The sequence below is a fragment of the Nycticebus coucang genome, chromosome 3 (assembly GCF_027406575.1).
Source record: "Nycticebus coucang isolate mNycCou1 chromosome 3, mNycCou1.pri, whole genome shotgun sequence".
NCBI lineage: Eukaryota > Metazoa > Chordata > Mammalia > Primates > Lorisidae > Nycticebus > Nycticebus coucang.
The window spans coordinates 121014791-121033785 of NC_069782.1; the positions used below are offsets into that span (position 1 = coordinate 121014791).

The window sequence follows — 18995 nt, forward strand, 5'->3', positions numbered from 1 at the left end:
AAATGATACAACAGCATTTATTTATCCAATCCACCCTTGGTAGATATTTGTGTTGGTTTCAGTTTTTACTCTTACAAATAACATTGTTACAAACATATGTCTATCTCTTGATATACCTGTGTATTTTTCTGTAGGATATAGATATATGGAAGTAAAATTGCTATGCCTCTTCACCTTTACAATGCTAAATTATTTCCCAAGTGGTCACATCAGTCTGTATTCTCACCAGAGGGTAGGAGACCTATTTGTCAACAAGCTCACCAACACTTGCTATGTTGTTTTAATTTTTGCCATTCAGGTAGACGTGAAATAGTATCTCATTGTGGTTTTAATTTGCATTTCCCTGGCTATTAATGAGGTTGAGAATCTTTTCATATGTTTATTGGCCATTCATGTTTCCTCTTCTGTAAAATGCCCATTCAAGTCTTTTTGCTTGTTTTTCTATAGTTTTTTTTTTTTCTTACTAAGTATTGGGGTTCTTCATATATTCGGAATACTAATCCTTTGCCAGTTATAGCTTCTCCCAATTTGTTGCTAATCTTTTCCCTTTATTTATGTTGTTTCTATTTTTAAAAAAGTTTAAATTTTTAAAATGTACGCATTAATTGTATATATTCAGGGGGTACAAGTTTGGGTTCATGATACATTTTATTGTGATGAAGTCAGAGTATTCAGGGCAGCCATCACTGGAGCAAGGCACATTATATCCATCAAGCAACCTCCCATCATTCACCACCCACCACCTCCCCAACACTCTGAGACTCCATTGTCCATCATTCCAACACTCTGCTTCTATGTGAGCACAGTATTTAGCTCCCACTTATGAGTGAGAACATGTGGTATTTGTCCAAAGTCTAAAGTTTAGGGTGGTTAAATGTATCAGCTGTTCCCTTTTGGTTTGTGTTGCTTCCTTTATTTTAGAATTCCTTCCTAATTTCCAAGTTCCTAAAAGACTCCTCTTCTCCAAAAAGTTTTAAAAAGATTTCCCTTTCACCTTTAATTATTTAATCCCCTGGAACTGCATTATGTGAAGGCATATGGTGACTTTTGCTTGTTTTTCTGCCCCCCTCTGAGGAGGCACTCTTCCCAGGATATTTGGGCTAGCTCTGGAGCCTCACTGTCTTCGGCCACCTTTTTTTTGTGGCTGTGGATCCATTTTAGCACTGCCTTCTTGGCCTTCAATGCCTTTGGTTTGGCTTTGGCTTTGGCTTTGGGAAGGGCAGGAGCTTTGAGAAGGGATGTCACCTTCCGCACCATCTTGTGAAAAGAGGCTATTCTTTTTATATTTTGTAGAGATAGGGTCTCACTATCATCCAGGCTGGTCTTGAACTCCTGGCCTCAACCAATCTTCCCAAAGTCATGGGATTACAAGCATGAGCCCCTGTACCTGGTCCTAAACTGCGAGTTTTGAACAACTAATTATAAATGTTTATAGGACTAGTTGGGTTTTCTATTTCTTCCTGAAACCATTTTGTTTACAATACACTTTTCTAGAAATTTGTCACTTTATCTGAGTTTTCAGATATATAAGAAAGACTATAGTTGTTCACAATGCGCTATTATTACCTTACCCATAGTTATAACTTTTTTAGATGAGATCAGGCACATTCAGGGTGGTATGGCCGTAGACTGTAACTTTTTTAATTTCTATTTTTTTTAGCTTTTTCATTTTTATCTTCATGTATCTTATCAATAATTTGTCTTTTTATTGCTTGGTGCGCAAACTCACGTTTGATGAAAATTCCTTGAGGCTTAAGTTGAAGGCACACTATTACAGGCAGCATGTGTGTTTACTTCTACTGAGTGCTTGTTGCTTGTGGGTACTATAACCAGGGAGTATTTTTTACCTTTTTTTTTTGTTTTTGCAATTTCTGGCTGGGGCTAGATTTGAACCCACCACCTCTGGCATATGGGGCCGGCACCCTACCCCTTTGGCGCCACCCTCCAGAGAGTATTTTTTAATAAATTCTTTGCTTGAGGTTTTTCAGAAGGCAAAGAATGTGACTTCAGCTTGTAAATCCATGTGAGGGCCAGATTGCGATAATGAATTTTAGGGTTTTTTTTTTTCTCTCCTCTATTCAGAGATAATATTGATAGGCATCTTTCCTAGTTGAATTTCTTTGTAAGATCTATATTCTTTTCTTACTGAGGGTACACTCTTTCTTGGTCCTAGCAATATTAGATATTCATTATAATGCCCTTCCCCCACTCACTCACTTTAATGGGCCCTAATCCTTTATCTTCTATCCCCTTAACAGTCATAGCTATTAAAAACAAATGTTGGGCCGGGCGCGGTGGCTCACGCCTGTAATCCCAGCACTGTGGGAGGCTGAGGAGGGAGAATCGCTTGAGCTCAGGAGTTCGAGACTCGCCTGAGCGACAGTGAGACTCCGACTCATGAAAAAAATGGAAAAACCCAGCTGGGCGCCATGGCGAACGCCTGTAATCCCAGCGGCTTCCGGAGGCTGAGGCAGCGGGGTGCCCGCAGCCCGAGTCTGAGGTTGCGGTGAGCTACCACGCCCACTGCACTCTGCTCAGGGGCGTAGGGTGGGACCCTGTCTCAACAACAACAACAACAAAAAAAACAAATGTTGGTAACCTAGGGATTAACAACTGACTTCAGGACAGTTACCAGCTTCAGTACACATTTACCTCTCTAAAAAACAGAGGAAGCCATTAACATCATCCTTACTTTCTTCCCAAATCCAAAATACATTTTAAAAATATAATTAGAAAGCATTTTATCTCGCATTTTTTAGACATTTTGTAATGGAAGAATTTGGTAGGGAGAGGGTGCCTAATCTAGAATCTAGACTTTATGTTTAATCTTACATATTCAAGGTCAAATTCACCTTGGTCATGATGTAAATGGTATAACTTTGGGGATGTTATCAAATACTTCTTCAGGTACTAAAATAATCCCTAAAATGTTCCTAGAGGACAGAGGTAAAATAGCTTTCCCTCCAAACTAAGATCCTAGTTATACTCTTCATTTTTACAATAATAAAGTATACTTAGGCCCTTCTCTTTAAATTTCTAGGAGAAATCCCCATAGAATAAGGCATTGGACTAAATGCTTTATACAAGTTATTTCGTTTAAGATAGAATGAGTAAGGTTATGGCAGAGTAGCTTGTAGTAAATAAATGCTCCTGGTGAAAATAACAAAGAAAAGCCATACAAAAAAAATTTTTTTAAGTTTGAGAACACTGGAGAGTTTGAGATAACTAGGGACTCAAATAAGGAGAAATTATACAGAGAAAATCAAAGATCAGATAGACTTCCACTTCTGAATATGATAGTGTAGCTTGAGGCAGATCAATACTAATATAAAGATCAACTACAAACACTAGGAAAAAATTACAAAGAAATCATTTAAAGGCATTGGAGAGCTACTAAAACAACTAAGACCTTGTGGTTGGGTTAAGCTGGCACACCATAGCTCATTTTTATTTCTTTTTGTTGTTGTTGTTTTTGTTTTAACCTGGATGTTTGCTGACTCTGGGCAAAGGCAAGACATTGACAAGCTGGGCTTTGCCTGGGAAGAAAGACAAGGACATTGACAGAGCTCCTGGTGGCCTTATGGAGCTGGAAAAAAGAAAATCAAAGAACTCAGAAGCCAGTACCCTGCTGAGGGGGCATGTAGAAAGCTGAACTTAATATTTAGCCCATCTTATACTCCAGATACTTGTCAAATTCTAAAGCTGCACAGGGGGACAGGCTAAGACACTTACTAGAAAGACCGAAAAGCAGAGAGGAGTTTTGACAGTTTCTGTGTGTGGAGGAAATGCATTAGAGAGAAAAGCCTTTCAGGAGGAATCCCAGATGTATACACCAAATGGGGCAAGTTAGAGGCAAGGGTGAACCAAAGGTAAGTAGAGCTTTAACAAAACTGCTACCTTGCCTTGACATAGCTCAAATCCTGATTGGATTGAGCAGCCTTGAATCTATCTGTCTAAAACAAGAAATGGTGAATATTCTCTGAAGGAAGACATCTGGTGAAATTCTTTATCTTTTCATCTGTTTTCTTCATCTATTCTTCTATTTACTTGAAATTATTAATAATACTTATTTTTGTTATACACAAGATTTTTCATTTAATCAAAAATTACTAGAATGCTAAGAGACAAGAACACCTGGGAAAACAAAATAATAAAACAGTATATTATAGAATCAAACCCACAGGAGATTTGGATATTGAAATTAGTAAACAAGGCTTTAGAATAACTATCCTTTACATTTTTAAGAATAATAAAGGAAAGGACATGGATGAACAAATGAACAAGTTCACAGGAAACCAGAAACTATTAAACATAATTAAATTGAAAAAAAAATTTCTTTTTGAGACACAGTCTCACTATGTCGCCCTGGGTAGAATTCCATGGTGTCACACCTCACAGCAACCTCAAACTCTTGGGCTTAAGCGATTCTCTTGTCTCAGCCTCCCAAGTAGCTGGAACTATAGGCGCCCACCACAACATCTGGCTATTTTTTTGCTGCAGTTGTCATTGTTGTTTAGCTGGCCCTGGTATTTAGCTGGCCCGGGCCGGGTTCAAATCCTCTAGCCTCGATACATGTGGCCAGTGCTGTAACCACTATGCTACAGCACCGAGCCTAAATGAAAATTTTAACTCAAAAATATAATAACTGGGCAGGCATGGTGGCTCATGCCTGTAATCCTAGCACTCTGGGAGGCCAAGGTGGGTGGATTGCATGAGCTTATGAGTTCAAGACCAGCCTGAGCCAGAGTGAGACCTCAAAAATATCTCAAAAAATAGCCAGGCATTGTGGTGGGCCCCTGTAGTGTTGAGAGGCTGAGGCAAGAGAATCACTTAAGCCCAAGCGTTTGAGGTTGCTGTGAACTGTGATGCCACAGAACAACAAAGTGAGACTCTGTCTCAAAAATATATATATATAATATATATGTGTAATAACTGAAATAAAAAATGCAAGAATGGGGTTAAAATCAGAATTAGACATAACTGAAGAAAGTGTAAGTGAACTGGAAAACAAGTCTACAGCAAATGTGTAGCACAGACAGAAACTGAATGAGAAATAGAGAACTGAAGCCCAGACAGAAAAAGAATGAGAAACAGAGAAAAAGGGATAAGATAGTAAGGTGGAGTGAAAAGGTATAACATACATGTAATTGGAATCTCAGAAAAAGAAGAAAAAGAAAATGGAACAGAAGAAATATTTGAAAAGATAATAGAGAATTTCCTTTTTATGTTAGAAAATGCTTTATTAATACAAACCGACACTAGCTATAAAGCACTAAGAAATTTATCTATAGGAAACCGGTGGTAATGTAACATCCAGCAGTGACAGAATGCTTGAAGGGTACTACAACAGACGGCTTCCCATGGGGGAGAGGGCATCTTCACAGGTGAGGGGGGACCCAGCTGTAACAGCTTCTTCTCTTCTCTCCTCGTTAAGGACCATAAGAAGAACTCCATTCAGGAAGAGGTCTGCAATCTGGTTCTCTTCAGGCAAGTCAGAACTCTCAAAATCTACAGGATTGGAGGGAAAGAGTTTGTCTACTTCTAGATAGGTGTCATCTGAGGCAGGAACAGAGCTTTTTGCTCCAGTAGTCTTCTCAGTCACCTTTTTTTGCAGGGAAGTTTGGCTGTTTTTGTTTGAGGGGTCCTTTAAGTCTTTACTGACTTCTCTGTAGCTCTGTTGACAGTTCCCAAAGCCTTTCTGGCAGCTTCAGGTAAGGCTGGTGGAGCATCAGACTTTCTGCCAACATGTGTTGTTGAAATCTGAGATCTCACATCTCAAGCTTTGAAAGTTCTAGGTCTCAACTTCAGCTCATCTTTAGAGAACACACGAGTGGCTGGCTCTCCATTTTCCTTATCAACAAAGATCAGAGTCACCATTCTGATTTATGGTCCTTTCTCCTGAGGCAGATGTCACAGCCACATGCCAGGAGGGTTGAGGCGATGTAATATGGTCTCTCTGCCAAATAGGGCCTGAACTCCAGTGTCGAGAGACTTGCTCTTTTTCCAGCCCTGCTTGATCCTTTTGTTTGGATCAGCCACTCTCTGCTTTTCCCATGCTTCATACTGCCCGGTGTCCAACACCTGACAACAGTGTTGTCTGTTCCAGTTAGGTGTCATCATCTGTTCCAGTTTTAGAGAAGAATGCCACAGGGCTCAGCCTTCCAGCTTCACTCATCCCCTTGCTAGTCTTATCTGGTCTCATAGCTTTTGATCCCTTTTAAATGCCTGTAACTTCCAAATATCAATTTGGAATATCGATCACTATCCCAGAATTCTCTCCTGAACTCCAGATAGAATTCAAATAGACATCTCAAAACATATCCCCAAACTGACTTACTGATGTACGGTCCACAACACCTGTTCCACACAATGTCTTCTCCTTCTTGGTCGATGGCAACCCATTTCTTCCAGTTGCTCAGGCTGAAAAGCTTGCAGTCATTCTTGATGCCTCTGTTTCTCTCACCCCACATATAAGTCCTTGGAAAAACCCTCTAGACTCTACCTCAGAAAAATATCCCATGCCTATCACTTTGGGAGGGGGGGGCGGGAGGATCGTGTGAGCTCAGGAGTTCTAGACCAGCCCAAGCAAGAGTGAGATCCCCCCTCTCTAATAAAAATGGAAAAATTAGACAGGTGTCCTAGCAGGTGCCTATAGTCCCAGCCACTCAAGAGGCTGAAGCAGAAGGACAGCCTGAGCCCAAGTACTTCAAGGCTGCTATGAGCCATGATAACGTCATAGCACTCTACCCAGGACAACAGAGCAAGATCCTATCTCAAAAAAAAAAGAAAGAAAAGGAAGGAAAATATCCCAAACCAACCACTCTTCATCACTTTCACTCCTCCCTCTCAGGTGCCAGTCACACCTTCTCTTGACTAGATTCTTTTTTTGTTTTGTTTGTTTGTTTGTTGTTTTTGTTTTGAGATGGAGTCTCACTTTGTCACCCTAGGTACAGTGCCATGGCATCACAGGTCATAGCAACCTCAAATTCTTGGGCTCAAGCCATTCTCTCGCCTCAGCCTCTCAAGTAGCTGGGACTATAAGTGCCTGCCACAAAACCTGGCTATTTTTAGAGATAGGGTCAGGCTGGTCTCGAACCTGTGAGCTCAGGCAATCCACTCGCCTCAGCCTCCCAGAGTGCTAGGATTATGGGCGTGAGCCATTGTGCTCAGCCTTTCTTGACTAGATTCTTGAAGGCTCTCTGAACTGGGCCCTCTGCTTCTCCCTGGCTCCACTACAGTCCACACTTGGCACAGAGTTCACAATGATTTTTTTTTTTTATTTTTGTCAGACCATGACAGTCCTCTGCTTGAGGCTATCCAATGGCTCTCCATTTTTATCATCTTCTACTCAAGAACATATTAACTTAATATTTTATTTAAAAAATATTTATTTTGAGCTTTCTATGGGCCAGGAACTATTCTGGGAACTTGTAATACATCAGTGAACAAAAAAAAATAAAAAGTCCCCACCCTTCAAGGGAAATTCTAGTTCATGGAGACAGGAAATCAATAATATTAAGTAAATAAATTCTGTAGTGTATTAGGAGAGCTAGGTTGCCACTGAGGAAAAATATAGAGCCTGGTTTAAAAAGAAAGAGATTAAGAATGTGGAAGTTAGGGTAATTCTAAATAAGATTGTCAAGGTAGCCCTTGCTGAGAAAGTAACATCCTGGGAGATATGCATTTTCAGGCAGACAGAACCAGAAATGTTACAGGAGGAAGAGAGTCTGGCCACCTGTTACTATCAGCCAATTGGCAAAGATGGGTATAGGTCCATCAAACTTTGTCAGAAGGCCGGGATTCTGGATAACAGCAAGAGTAGCCTCTCTAAGACTGTTCTATTTTATCATTTCTGAAATTACAATTTTATATATAAAAGTTTAAAGTAAAGACTATATTAACCCTTATTTTAAATATCAGCATAACTCAGTGACCTATTACAATATTTTAAGAGTTAATTACTTAAATCAATCTACCTAGTCAAGATAGTATCTTTAGGGTGGGAGCTGACTTTACTAAACAGTAAGAATGGGACACAGGGGTGAAGGTCAGGCAGGACCTGAACTGACCGACTAGCTGTGTCATATCCACCCTAGCCTGCCTGACTCCATCTTATTCTCACTACATGTGCTTTCATTTCCCACTATGTCACCCTCAGTAGAGTGCTGTGGTGTCACAGCTCACAGCAACCTCAAACTCTTGGGCTTAAGGGATTCTCTTGCCTCAGCCTCCCAAATAGCTGGGACTACAGGCACCTACCACATTGCCCAGCTATTTTGTGGTTGCAGTTGTCATTATCGTTTAGCTGGCCCGGGCCAGGTTCGAACCTACCTGTATGTGGCCGGTGCCCTACCCGCTGAGCTACAGGCACCAAGCCAGGCATCACATGTTCTAAGAACAGCAAGGAAGCAAGTGGCTGGAAGGGATAAGGGGAGTAGCAGGAGATTAGGGAGAGATATGGGGCTGTGTAGGACATTGGTTTTTTAAATGGAGGCAGAGTCTCACTCTGTCACCCAGGGTTGAGTCCCCTGATGTCAGCCCAGCTCACAGCAACCTCAAACTCCTGGGCTCAAGCAATCCTCCTGCCCCAGCCCCATGAGGAGCTGGGACTACAGGCCCCCTCCACCATGCCCAGCCAATTTTTTATACTTTTAGTAGAGATGGACTCTCACTCTTCTTCAGGCCAGTCCCAGACTCCCATACTGAAGGGATTGTCACACCTCAGCCTTCCCAGGTGCTAGGATTACAGATGTGCGCAGTGGAGAATTTTCTAACCCCCACCCAAACCTCTACCTAGAGTCTATACCTAATGTAATTATCTTTCAAAAATGAAAGCTGAATAAAGATGTTTCAGCTAAACAAAAACTGAGAGACTTTTTCACCAATAAACATATATTGAGAGAAATACTCGAGAAAAATTTTTTTTTACCTGAAGGAAAAATGATCCAGGATGGAAACACATAAATTCATTAAAAAGAACAATAGAATAGGTGAAGAAATATAAAATAACACTGACTGAATAAATATAAAATAACACTGACTGAATACAACAACACAATTCCACCTTAAGGGTCTTCGAATATATTTAGAATGAAAGTGCCTAATAACAACGCAAAAGACAGGAGGATGGCAAAGTGTTCAAGGTCCTGGCTTTATCAAGGAGGTGGTCAAAATAATTTTTATTATACTGTGACAATCAAGGATGTGATGATCTAATTCACCCCCACAAAGGAGAAAAACTCATCTCAATTCAAGATGGGGGAGGGGCAACCAGGGAGAGGAGTGCAGAGAGGGGCAGTTTGGGGTGCTCCCACTGAATGGGCACTTTGTAGGGGTATATGACACATTTTTCAGGTGCAGGACATAATTACAAGAGGGACTCTACCTAACAAATTCAAATACAGTGATTTGGTTGTTTGTACCCTCACATTAACCTAAAGTAAGAAAAAGAAAAAGAATCAAGGACGTGTATTGTAATCACTCGAGTAACTAACCATTGAAAGAACAGAAAAAGAACGTATAACAAATTAAGAAACTGGAAAAATGGAATAATAAAAACCGATTAATCTAAAAGAAGACAAGAAATGAAAAAGAACATGAACAAATGGGTCTAATAGAAAACAAATAATAACATGGTGTACATTAACTATATCAAACATTGAATTAAATACGAATGAACGAAAGACTAATTAAAAAATAAACTGTGAATAAGAGTTTTGGGAAGCATCATAGTATACATCTGGGCTCAACTCCCAGCTCTGATTCTTACTATGTGACCATGAGAAAATCACAAATCTTATCTGTGCCTCTCTTTCCTCATCCGTAAAATGAGATTAATAAGAGAAATCACCCATAGAATAGTGAGAATTAAATGAGTTAAAATATACGTAGTATATAGCACTTAGAATGATGCTTGCCACATAGTAAAGGCTATAGAAGGGTTAGCCACTGTTATTAATTCAGTAACCTTGTAAATAATTAACCCATTTCACAGAGTATTAAATTGAGGCTTGAGTGATAGAGTGACTTGCCCAAAATTACCCAACTGGGATGTCACTGTGAAGTGATAAGGTAGAGATATATAAATGTCTCCAGTAATCATGCTCCATGAGAGCAGAAATCATATTGGTCATGTTCATCACTATAAATTCAGTGCCAGGCACATAGTTGGTGCTCCATAAATGTTTTCTGGGTGGATAAGAGACTCTAGTACAATGCTATTTTGGATACTATCCTCTCTTAGCCAGCAACACAGAATATTAACATTAGCACTAAGTGCTGATTTGAGAAAGACTCATATTCATTTACAGAACCACACCGTGAAAAGGAGTAGTTGCAAGAAAACTCTTTATCATTACTATTAGGAACAATTTATATTTATTTATCACATATTATTATCAAATGATTTGTTAAGCACTTCATCTACACAATCTCCATTTATTCTCACAATCACTCTGTGAGATAGAAATTGTCACCATTCCCCATCTCAAAGATGGAAACATTGAGGCTTAGAGACATTAAGTTACTTGGTGAAAGTTGCACCACACGACTGGTGGAACAAGAGATTTAAATCTAGCTCTGCCTGACCCCAGCCCTAATCTCTTCACATGTGAAAGGTAGGGGGTCTAACTGCTCCTCTGGATAACTCAACTAACTCTATATTCCATCACAGACTAAAAAGCTGATTGCTTGGCCACACAAATATTTGTGAGTTGTTGTTGAAATAATAGTCCTCAACCATTTATGAAAGTCTGTGTCAAGGAGAGCTGCGTGATGGAGTACCAGTACCCGCTTTCCTCTATATGACTTTGCGTTTCAGAAGGCTAGAACTCCTCTAGCCCCTGGTTCAGCAGAGAGGGAGATCCTGACTTGTCTGAGACAGTCATGAAGTCCTCTTTCTCTGTGTAGAGATGGTTTATGCACAGACATTTGAATTAATTTTGGTCAGCGAAACATGGGAAGGGATCAGGGGAAGGTCTGCAAGTCAGCACTGAAGGATGACAAGAGCGTCTGGGCAAGTTTTACTCACTCATAGAAAAAGAAAGTAAAGCAAGGAAGAGATGGGCTCCTTCTCCTGGTGAGTGCTATTGTGTCTGCTTATGATGCCTGGAAACTGCACGGCTATCTTGTAATTAGGAAGCAAGTTAGCACACGCACAATCAAAAGTAATGAGAATGGTAGAATGCAAAATGGAAATTAACCCGAGTTTAAGTTATTGCATTAATGAGCTTTGAAAACAGTCTACTGGTATCATGGGATAATAAATTTTCTTTATTGTTTAAATTACTTGAGTCACTTGTACCCAAAGGTATCCTCATTATCATCTCCCTATATACAAAAGATCAGAGAAAAGAAAGTAGATTAGTAAAATGAAGAAGGCCATGTTCAAGTTGCTTAGCAGGAGATACTGCAGGTAGGGGGTGGAGGTGTTGGGGGGGAGTCAGGAGGTCAGGCTCTACTATTTCTGTGATTTTGAGCAAGTTTAACCACTCTGGGTCTCCATGTTGTCCTCTGTTAAAAAAAAAAAAAAAGTGGCCAGGCACAGTGGCTAACACCTGTAATCCCAGCACTTTGGGAGGCCAAGGCAGATCACTTGAGTTCAGGAGTTTGAAACCAGCCTGAGCAAGAGTAATACCCTATCTTTAGAAAATAGCCAGGCATTGTAGCAGGTGCCTGTAGTCCCAGCTGCTTGGGAGGCTGAGGCAAGAGGATTGCTTGAGCCCAAAAATTTGAAGTTGCTGTGAGCTATGACACCATAGCACTCTACCAAGGTCCACAAAGTGAGACTCTGTCTCAAAAACATACATAAAATAAAATAAATAAATAAGTGGGCTGAGAAATCATCTGAACCATTATGTGACTCTGGTCTCTGAGAGGGGCAGGTGAAAACACTTCACACAGCTTAAATCAGAGGTTCTTGAGCTTGATGCATATTGGAAACACTGGGAAGCTCACAAACTATGTCCAATGCCACATACCTTGGACCAATTAAGTCAAAATTTTGGGAGGTGTAAGGTGGGGACATCAGTTTTTTTTCCTTTTGAGAAATGGGGTCTTGCTATGTTGCCCAGACTGGTCTTGAACTCCTGGCCTCAAGTCACCCTCCCATCTCAGACTCCAAAAGTACTGGGATTATAAGCATGAGCCACTGTGCCTCACTGGCATCAGACCTTTTTATTTATTTATTTTTTCTTTTTTGAGACAGAGTCTCACTTTTTCCCCCTTGGTAGAGTGCTGTGGCATCACAGTTCACAGCAACCTCAAACTCTTGGGCTCACTTGAGTTGACACCACAACACTCTACTGAGGGCAACGTAGTGAGACTCTGTCTCCAAAAAAAAGTTCTTTATGTCAGATAAAATACATCTGTCCCCATACATCCCCGCAGACCTGTATTTTATAACCTCTGACATAGAAGATGCTATGATATGATAAAAGTTTGCTCTTGGTACTTGATTTCCCCCTAAGAAACACCGCACTGAAGCTCCTTCTTGAATTTTAGACAGAACCAGAGCTACAGGGTAGGTACATGGACTTGCTGCCTCTCAACCCCAAGAGCTATGTTGCTCCCCTCAGTTTGGGCCTGATGATGCCCACTGCCCCCTCCATAGTTCCCTGGGCAGCTCACTTCCAGTTTGATCTTAGTTTCTTCACTTATAAAGTTAGGTTTGCCCCATCAGGAAGGTGCTAGAGCTCAAGACGTAGGGGCCACTCCAGCCCTACTCAATCTCCTACCAAGCTAAGACAAGGCCTCCAAGATAACCCCGAACCAAAAAGTGTGTGATGAGCAGTCACCAGGGATAGGGACAGTCACAGCAGTCCAAGTCACTGCTTGGGGCCACAGCCCCAGAGGTCAGTGATAGGCAATGTGCTCACTAATGAGACAGGGCCATGGGAATACCCTCAGGGGATCTACTTCCGGTCCATAATCACTCTGCTCAGTTGCTCCTAAACAAAAGGGAAGAATGTCAGTTGACAGTTTGTTTCACTAACTGTGGCTTTGAGAAAGAAAACATATTCAGATCTTATATCAAACACATTTATTCTTAAAGTGAGAAGCTCATAAAGGATAGAGAAGAGTGAAATATTTACAGTGAAAAATCATACATGCTAGCCAAACCTCATATACTGTCACCCCAATAGTACTTTTCAGCACGGTACATCACACGTGTTAAAGTCAACTGCGCTCTTTTGACATCTCTCAGCAGGTGTGCACAATAATAGAAGCAAATGCTCCGGGACTCTTGTCCTTCTGATCTTACAGAATGGATGTATGCACACACAAAAACAAATATATTACAACAATACAATTCACATTGATTCTTTTTTAAAAATAGAAGCCTTTTGACCTCAAAGGAAATTAAAACAGCAAGACAAAAATAGGCAAGAAGATAGATTGATATTTCTGTGTGCTGGATTCTTGCACTGAGAATCCTAGTGTTGGGCCTCACTTCAAACATCACATCAAAAAAGTGTGGCAGAAAAATGAGTCACCTTCAATATGAAGGATGTGAGTTGTGTACACTGACAACACTCTCAAAGATACAAGAGTATACAAAGAGGAATGCCAGAGTACAGAGTGGACCTTCTTATGAGGCCATTCAGGTATTTTTGGGTTAGGTAACTACAGTTTTCTCATCTAATCAAGGCACTTACAAAGAACTATGTGTGACGTGACATGGAGTTCCTATGTGCTGTTAACCACTTGATGATGGCATGGTTTTTGTTAGCAGGATTCTGTACTAAGAACCCAAGCATGATGTCGTGATCACAAAGTCACTTATAATATTAGGGTTCTGAAGTTAGATATGCTTAAACCTCCAAATCATGATTGTTGGTAGACCACATTTCAACAGAAAGGCTCCATTTAAGATCTTGATTCTTCAGAGTTACAATTCATCTTCACCAAGTACCACCCAATACCCTTAAAGGTTATTCAGCTCTTCTCCCACTAGAATACACAGAATGCATCTTTTCCCCCTCTACAAATTGTTTCCCCAGGATACAACCATAAAACCAACTTAAAAACATGAAATGAACTTACATTTTCTCACCCACAAATGAGTGTCAGACCTCCTGCTCCTACTCTGACTTGAGCTTCAGAGCCCTTTGTGTACACGTTTCACACATTCCTCATACCATTAACACAGCTTTCCATCACCATCAGCTGTCCTTCCTCAACTTTTCCTTGCCCAACCTGAAAGCTCATGAATTGAGAGGGAAGGAGGAAGGGCACTGAAAAGGTACTATCTTTATTCAAATAGTTCCCAGGCTGTTACTTAATCCTCCAAAGCAAAATTGGGCAGCTCTACTGATCCCAACACTGAATCCTCAAGTGGCTTTCTTTTCCGTAGCCAGGTCTCAAAAGCTCAAAATCTAAACCTACTGATGGAAAGTAGCAAAGACTTCCTAATATTGAGCAATACAGACCTAGAATTGCATGGGGAATATGACAGATCAAGACCAACCACTAGGTTGCTTAATTCATCGATAAGAGGCCAAGTTCTCCATTCTCCCCCAGCTCTGCCACTCTGGGAAGAGCCCACTAGCTAGCCTTGGACTGCCAAAGACTGGTGACTCTAACTCCGTCTTCGGGGATGCCTGGTGGAATGTGCAGTCCTGGGGTGCCATCTGCGTCTGCACCCCGTCAGGTTTCCACTGTGCATGGACAATTCTGTAATTCTGGCCCTCGTTGTTGTCCCAGAAGACTTGCCCATTAGCGTGGTAAGAAATGCAGAACTCGATTTTCTCCTCAGTTGGAATGACAGGGGGTAAGTCAATGACAAATGAGAAGGTGTCACTATCTGAGCCACCATATACATTTTTCATGTAGACACAGTCCACATCCATGTAGCTTTTCCAACTATCAAAGGTGATACGGATCTGAACCTTCTTCTCAAAGCTCACGTTTTTCACTTTCACAGTCCCCGTCACTGTTCGCTCTTGCAAAGAGCAGTTCTCCAGACAGACAAAGTTCTTCTGAAAATGGCTCCGGAAACTTAAGTAATCACTTGAAGGCTGAGGGAAATCTAAAATCAAGTTTTTCTCCTCGTGGAGTTTTAAGCCAGAGGAGATATTGTTAATGTCCAAAAGATCAAACTGGAGATCCCATGCCGGGTCTTCCGGGAGGTCAGAGAAGACGTGGATGGCGGTGAGAGAGAGACCCTTGGAGTCAGCAAACACCACCCGCTTCTTGGCTTGGTTGTGTGAGCACTTCCAGTCGTTCTGCGATTTGGCTTCCTGCTTTAGGTTGAGACATGATTTCAGGGGCTTTAATTTATTCATGAAATGTCTTTGTTGAAAGCTGTCATAAGGGCCCAAGAAACTCTTCAGAGGTGGCGAATGAGCCAAGCAAAGCCTCATGGCCACATCCACTGGCATGACTGAACTTGTCAAAGGACGTGGATCTAAAACCTGGATCATTCTGAAATGCAAAAGGAAGAGGAATTATCACCTGGTTCTGATCCCAAATACATACAAGTACTGTTTTCATACTGAGTGAATTATAGCCAGGGCACAAAGTATCAGGAAGGTGCTGATTAAGTAAAAGAGAACAATACTAACAATACCAATCTTAGTTCTGTGTCTGCCTCTATCCTTGGGTGGCTACAGGGCTCTGTGTTAACTGCTTAAAACACTGGGAGGCAGGGTCTCTGTTTCCCCATCTGAGAAATCAAAGGGCTGGATGTGGTTATGGCTAATAAAGTCCTAAGAATCATCTGCTCTATTCTGCACAGTTTCTCAAACTTGTCTGGTCACCATGGGCAAGGGAATTAGTTTTCTTTTTTCTTTTTTAATTCAGATTCCTGGGACTTGGAGCCACTGAGGCAGAACCCTTGGGATAGGGCTAAGGGGATAGATATGTTCTTAGAGCTTTCCAGGTGATTCTAGTGAGCAGACAGGGTCAGGAACCATAGTGCCAGACCTTTTGCCTCCTCTGGCTGCTTTTTCTTATTTTGCTATTAAATTGATTATACTTCTCTGGAAAGGTAATCTACTTTAAAAGAAAAAAAAAGCAGGGCAGTGCCCGTAGCTTAGTGGGTAGGGCACCAGCCATATACACTAAGGCTGGCAGGTTCGAAGCCAGCCCAGGCCAGCTAAAACAACAATGACAACTGCAAAAAAAAAAAAAAATAGCCAGGCATTGTGGCACGTGCCTGTAGTCCCAGCTACTTGGGAGGCTGAGGCAAGAGAATCGCTTGAGCCCAAGAGTTTAAGGTTGCTGGGAGCTATGATACCATAGCACTCTATTCAGGGTGACAACTTGAGACTCCATTTCAAAAAAAAAAGAAAAAACAGTAATAAAAATTAAATTATCTTTGCACTTTCATTAGTGTGCTTGTCCTTGTTTTTCACAAAAATTCATGCATTTAAAGAAAAACTTTGTATGCTCTGTATTTCACACAAAAAGATGCCTATAAAAAGTCCACATCTCACTGGAAAAACTGATTACTTAAAAATAAGGCCATTTTTTAATATATAGCATATACATATGAACTTATAAAGAAATTGAAAAACTCTAGAGGAAATACACCATTTTGTTTTGTTTCTGTCCTTTTTTGGTATTTTCTAATGTTTTGGCAATGAACATTTATAAGCAGAAGGACAATTAAGCTATTTAAAACTTAAAACTATGTTCAGTTACATTAAACCAAGAAGCCTCCCTCAAAATTTTTTTTCCTGGCCTTTAGCCTTCATTATGTATTGCCAAGCTTATGGAATTAATTTTTTTCCCCTCTCTTAGCCTTAATAAAAGGTATGTGGATAATGACATTTCTCAGTCTGGCTTAAGTAACTTCACAGCCCTTCTAAGGACATAAGCAAGTGGTCATTGTCACAAAATGGATAAGAAAGAACATTCACAGAATTTACTTTATTAGCTCTGGAGTTTTTCTGGGAGACCTACAAACTTAGAACAAACAAATGAAAGCTAAAGCTATATTTGAGGGTCTAATAATAGTTAACAGGCAGGATTTTTAGAGAAGTCTGCTAAGTTATGTCTAGAGATGCTATTTAAAGTAGTTTTATGGGAGTTTTTTTTTTACCTTTTGCATTTATAGAAAAGACAATTTTAGTATTGGGTGATTTGCTTGGAACTTTTAAGCTCTGGACAAGAGTTAAAAATACTAAGTTTGCTCAAACCCTGAGTTTGCTATGACAAACCGTGATAGGAGAAATGAATTGTGCAAATACTGTCCTGCAACTCCTCCTCACCCATCAGCTAAACTAGCTAAGCATCAATGTCTAGGACTCTTTGGGACTTCTGTGCAGGATCAAAAAATAACAGTCGCATCCTTTGGTAATGCAAACTACAGCTGACTCACGTTGAGTGAGTTTCTGGTTTAAGATGCTGATTATCAAAATAGGCAGTACCTAAGAAACAACACAATTCCTCACACCTCCAGATTGAACTCAGCAGTCAACTTAACCCCCCGCCCTGAGGTCTCCATTTGCAGAGGTGACAGAACTAAAACTCCCCCCAACTTCCCCGCAGCTGTGGGTGCCTTCAGTTCCCGCACGCATCTTTGCAGCGAACTTACCTGGTGCAGCTCATGAGGCAGAGAGGCGGCGGCGGACGGTGAGAGCCAGCAGCCGCTGTCTGCGCCAGTTCGCACCCCGGCCTCAGCACGTCCCCGCTTGGCGGTGCCTGGAGCAGTTTGCGGCTCTGCGGCCGCGGGGCAGTTTATCTTCTCCGAACCACGTGAGCGGATCCCTTGAACCAATCCCCGGGCCTCGGGCCCAAAGGCGGAACCAATCAGCGGCCAGCTGGGGCGCGAGTTGCGCCCGGGGAACGTGATCACCGCGGGACTGGACGTGCCCCAAGGGATCTGGGAGCCCCGGGAAGGTTCGGGGGTGCTAGGCCCTCTGGAGCGAGCCGAGTAACGTGAGCCCTGGGCGAGGGGGCGCGCAGGCACGTCCCGCCCGGAGCCGGAGCCGGCCGGGCGCCAGCTTTCCCGGGCTTGGGCCCAGTTAACTTGGAAGTAGCTTGTGGGCCTGCGCCGTGGAATCTGACCGCAGAAGTTGTGGCTCTGTACCAATGTGTATGTTATTTGAAATGTTTATATTGTACATTACTTGCTGTATCCACGCATTTTCTCTTTCTCCTTAGCCTGCACATTCCCAAATTAGCAGTATGTTTTTGGTTAGGGTGAATCCACAAATGCGCCTCACACTAGACAACGGCTTGCCAAAAATTACTGACTTCTCTATTAGGAAAGTATCTGAGCACCAGAAAACAATGAAATGGTTGATTTAATTAAAAGGCACTTCACATTTTGGTCTACTCTTCGATTTTCTATTTAGAAGAAAAACTAAAGCTAAAAATGAAATGTCCTTGTCTATCAGAGCCAGTAGTCAACCCAAACCTTTAGTTCAGTTCTGACTTCCTTTGGCTGTGATGTGGAAAGCAAAATGTTAAAATATCACACTACCTCTCACCAGCCTCCCAAGCCAGTTGCTTTCACTGAGCTTTCATTTTGTTTAGTTTGGGCAATTTTGAGAACATCATTTACAACCATAAAATTACGTTTTTAAATCAAGTATAAATTATTTTTTATAAAACCCACATCCTAGGGTTTTGCTCTAACTTAAATATCAGTCAATTAAAATGTACAAAAATCCCTGTATCTTTAAATAACTGTCAAGCAGTGAAATTGTTAAAGTGAGATTAATTAGAGTAAAGAAAAAGAATCACACAAAATGTCACTGTGAAAGATACTCCAGGCTTGGGTTTTATTTTTGAAATGAAATATCCTGTAGACTGGTCTTCTAACCCCTCAGCGCATCCAAAACTAGCTGAAAGTTATTTGGGTTTAATATTTACTAACTATGTGAATCTAGGCACGTTCTAACCTCAACTTCCTCACCTGCAAAATGGCAATATTAACAGTGATTTTTTTATTTTTATTATTTTTTTTTTTTTGCAATTTTTGGCCAGGGCTGGGTTTGAACCCGCCACCTCTGGCATATGGGGCCTGTGCCCTACCCCTTTGAGCC

General features: G+C 41.2%; 1 protein-coding gene and 1 pseudogene across 1 annotated transcript; both read right to left on the reverse strand.

The window, feature by feature from the left end:
• Window positions 1-5877, reverse strand: part of LOC128581104 (securin-like) — a 32859-nt pseudogene extending 26982 nt beyond the window's left edge.
• A 7580-nt stretch (window positions 5878-13457) lies between these two features.
• On the reverse strand, window positions 13458-17645 carry PPP1R3C (protein phosphatase 1 regulatory subunit 3C). The gene is made up of 2 exons (XM_053585165.1): window positions 17540-17645; window positions 13458-15423 (listed from the first exon to the last, which is right to left on the reverse strand). The coding sequence occupies exons 1-2, from the start codon at window positions 17551-17553 to the stop codon at window positions 14484-14486; spliced, it is 954 nt and encodes a 317-aa protein (XP_053441140.1). The 5' UTR covers window positions 17554-17645; the 3' UTR covers window positions 13458-14483.
• Window positions 17646-18995: the final 1350 nt, after the last annotated feature.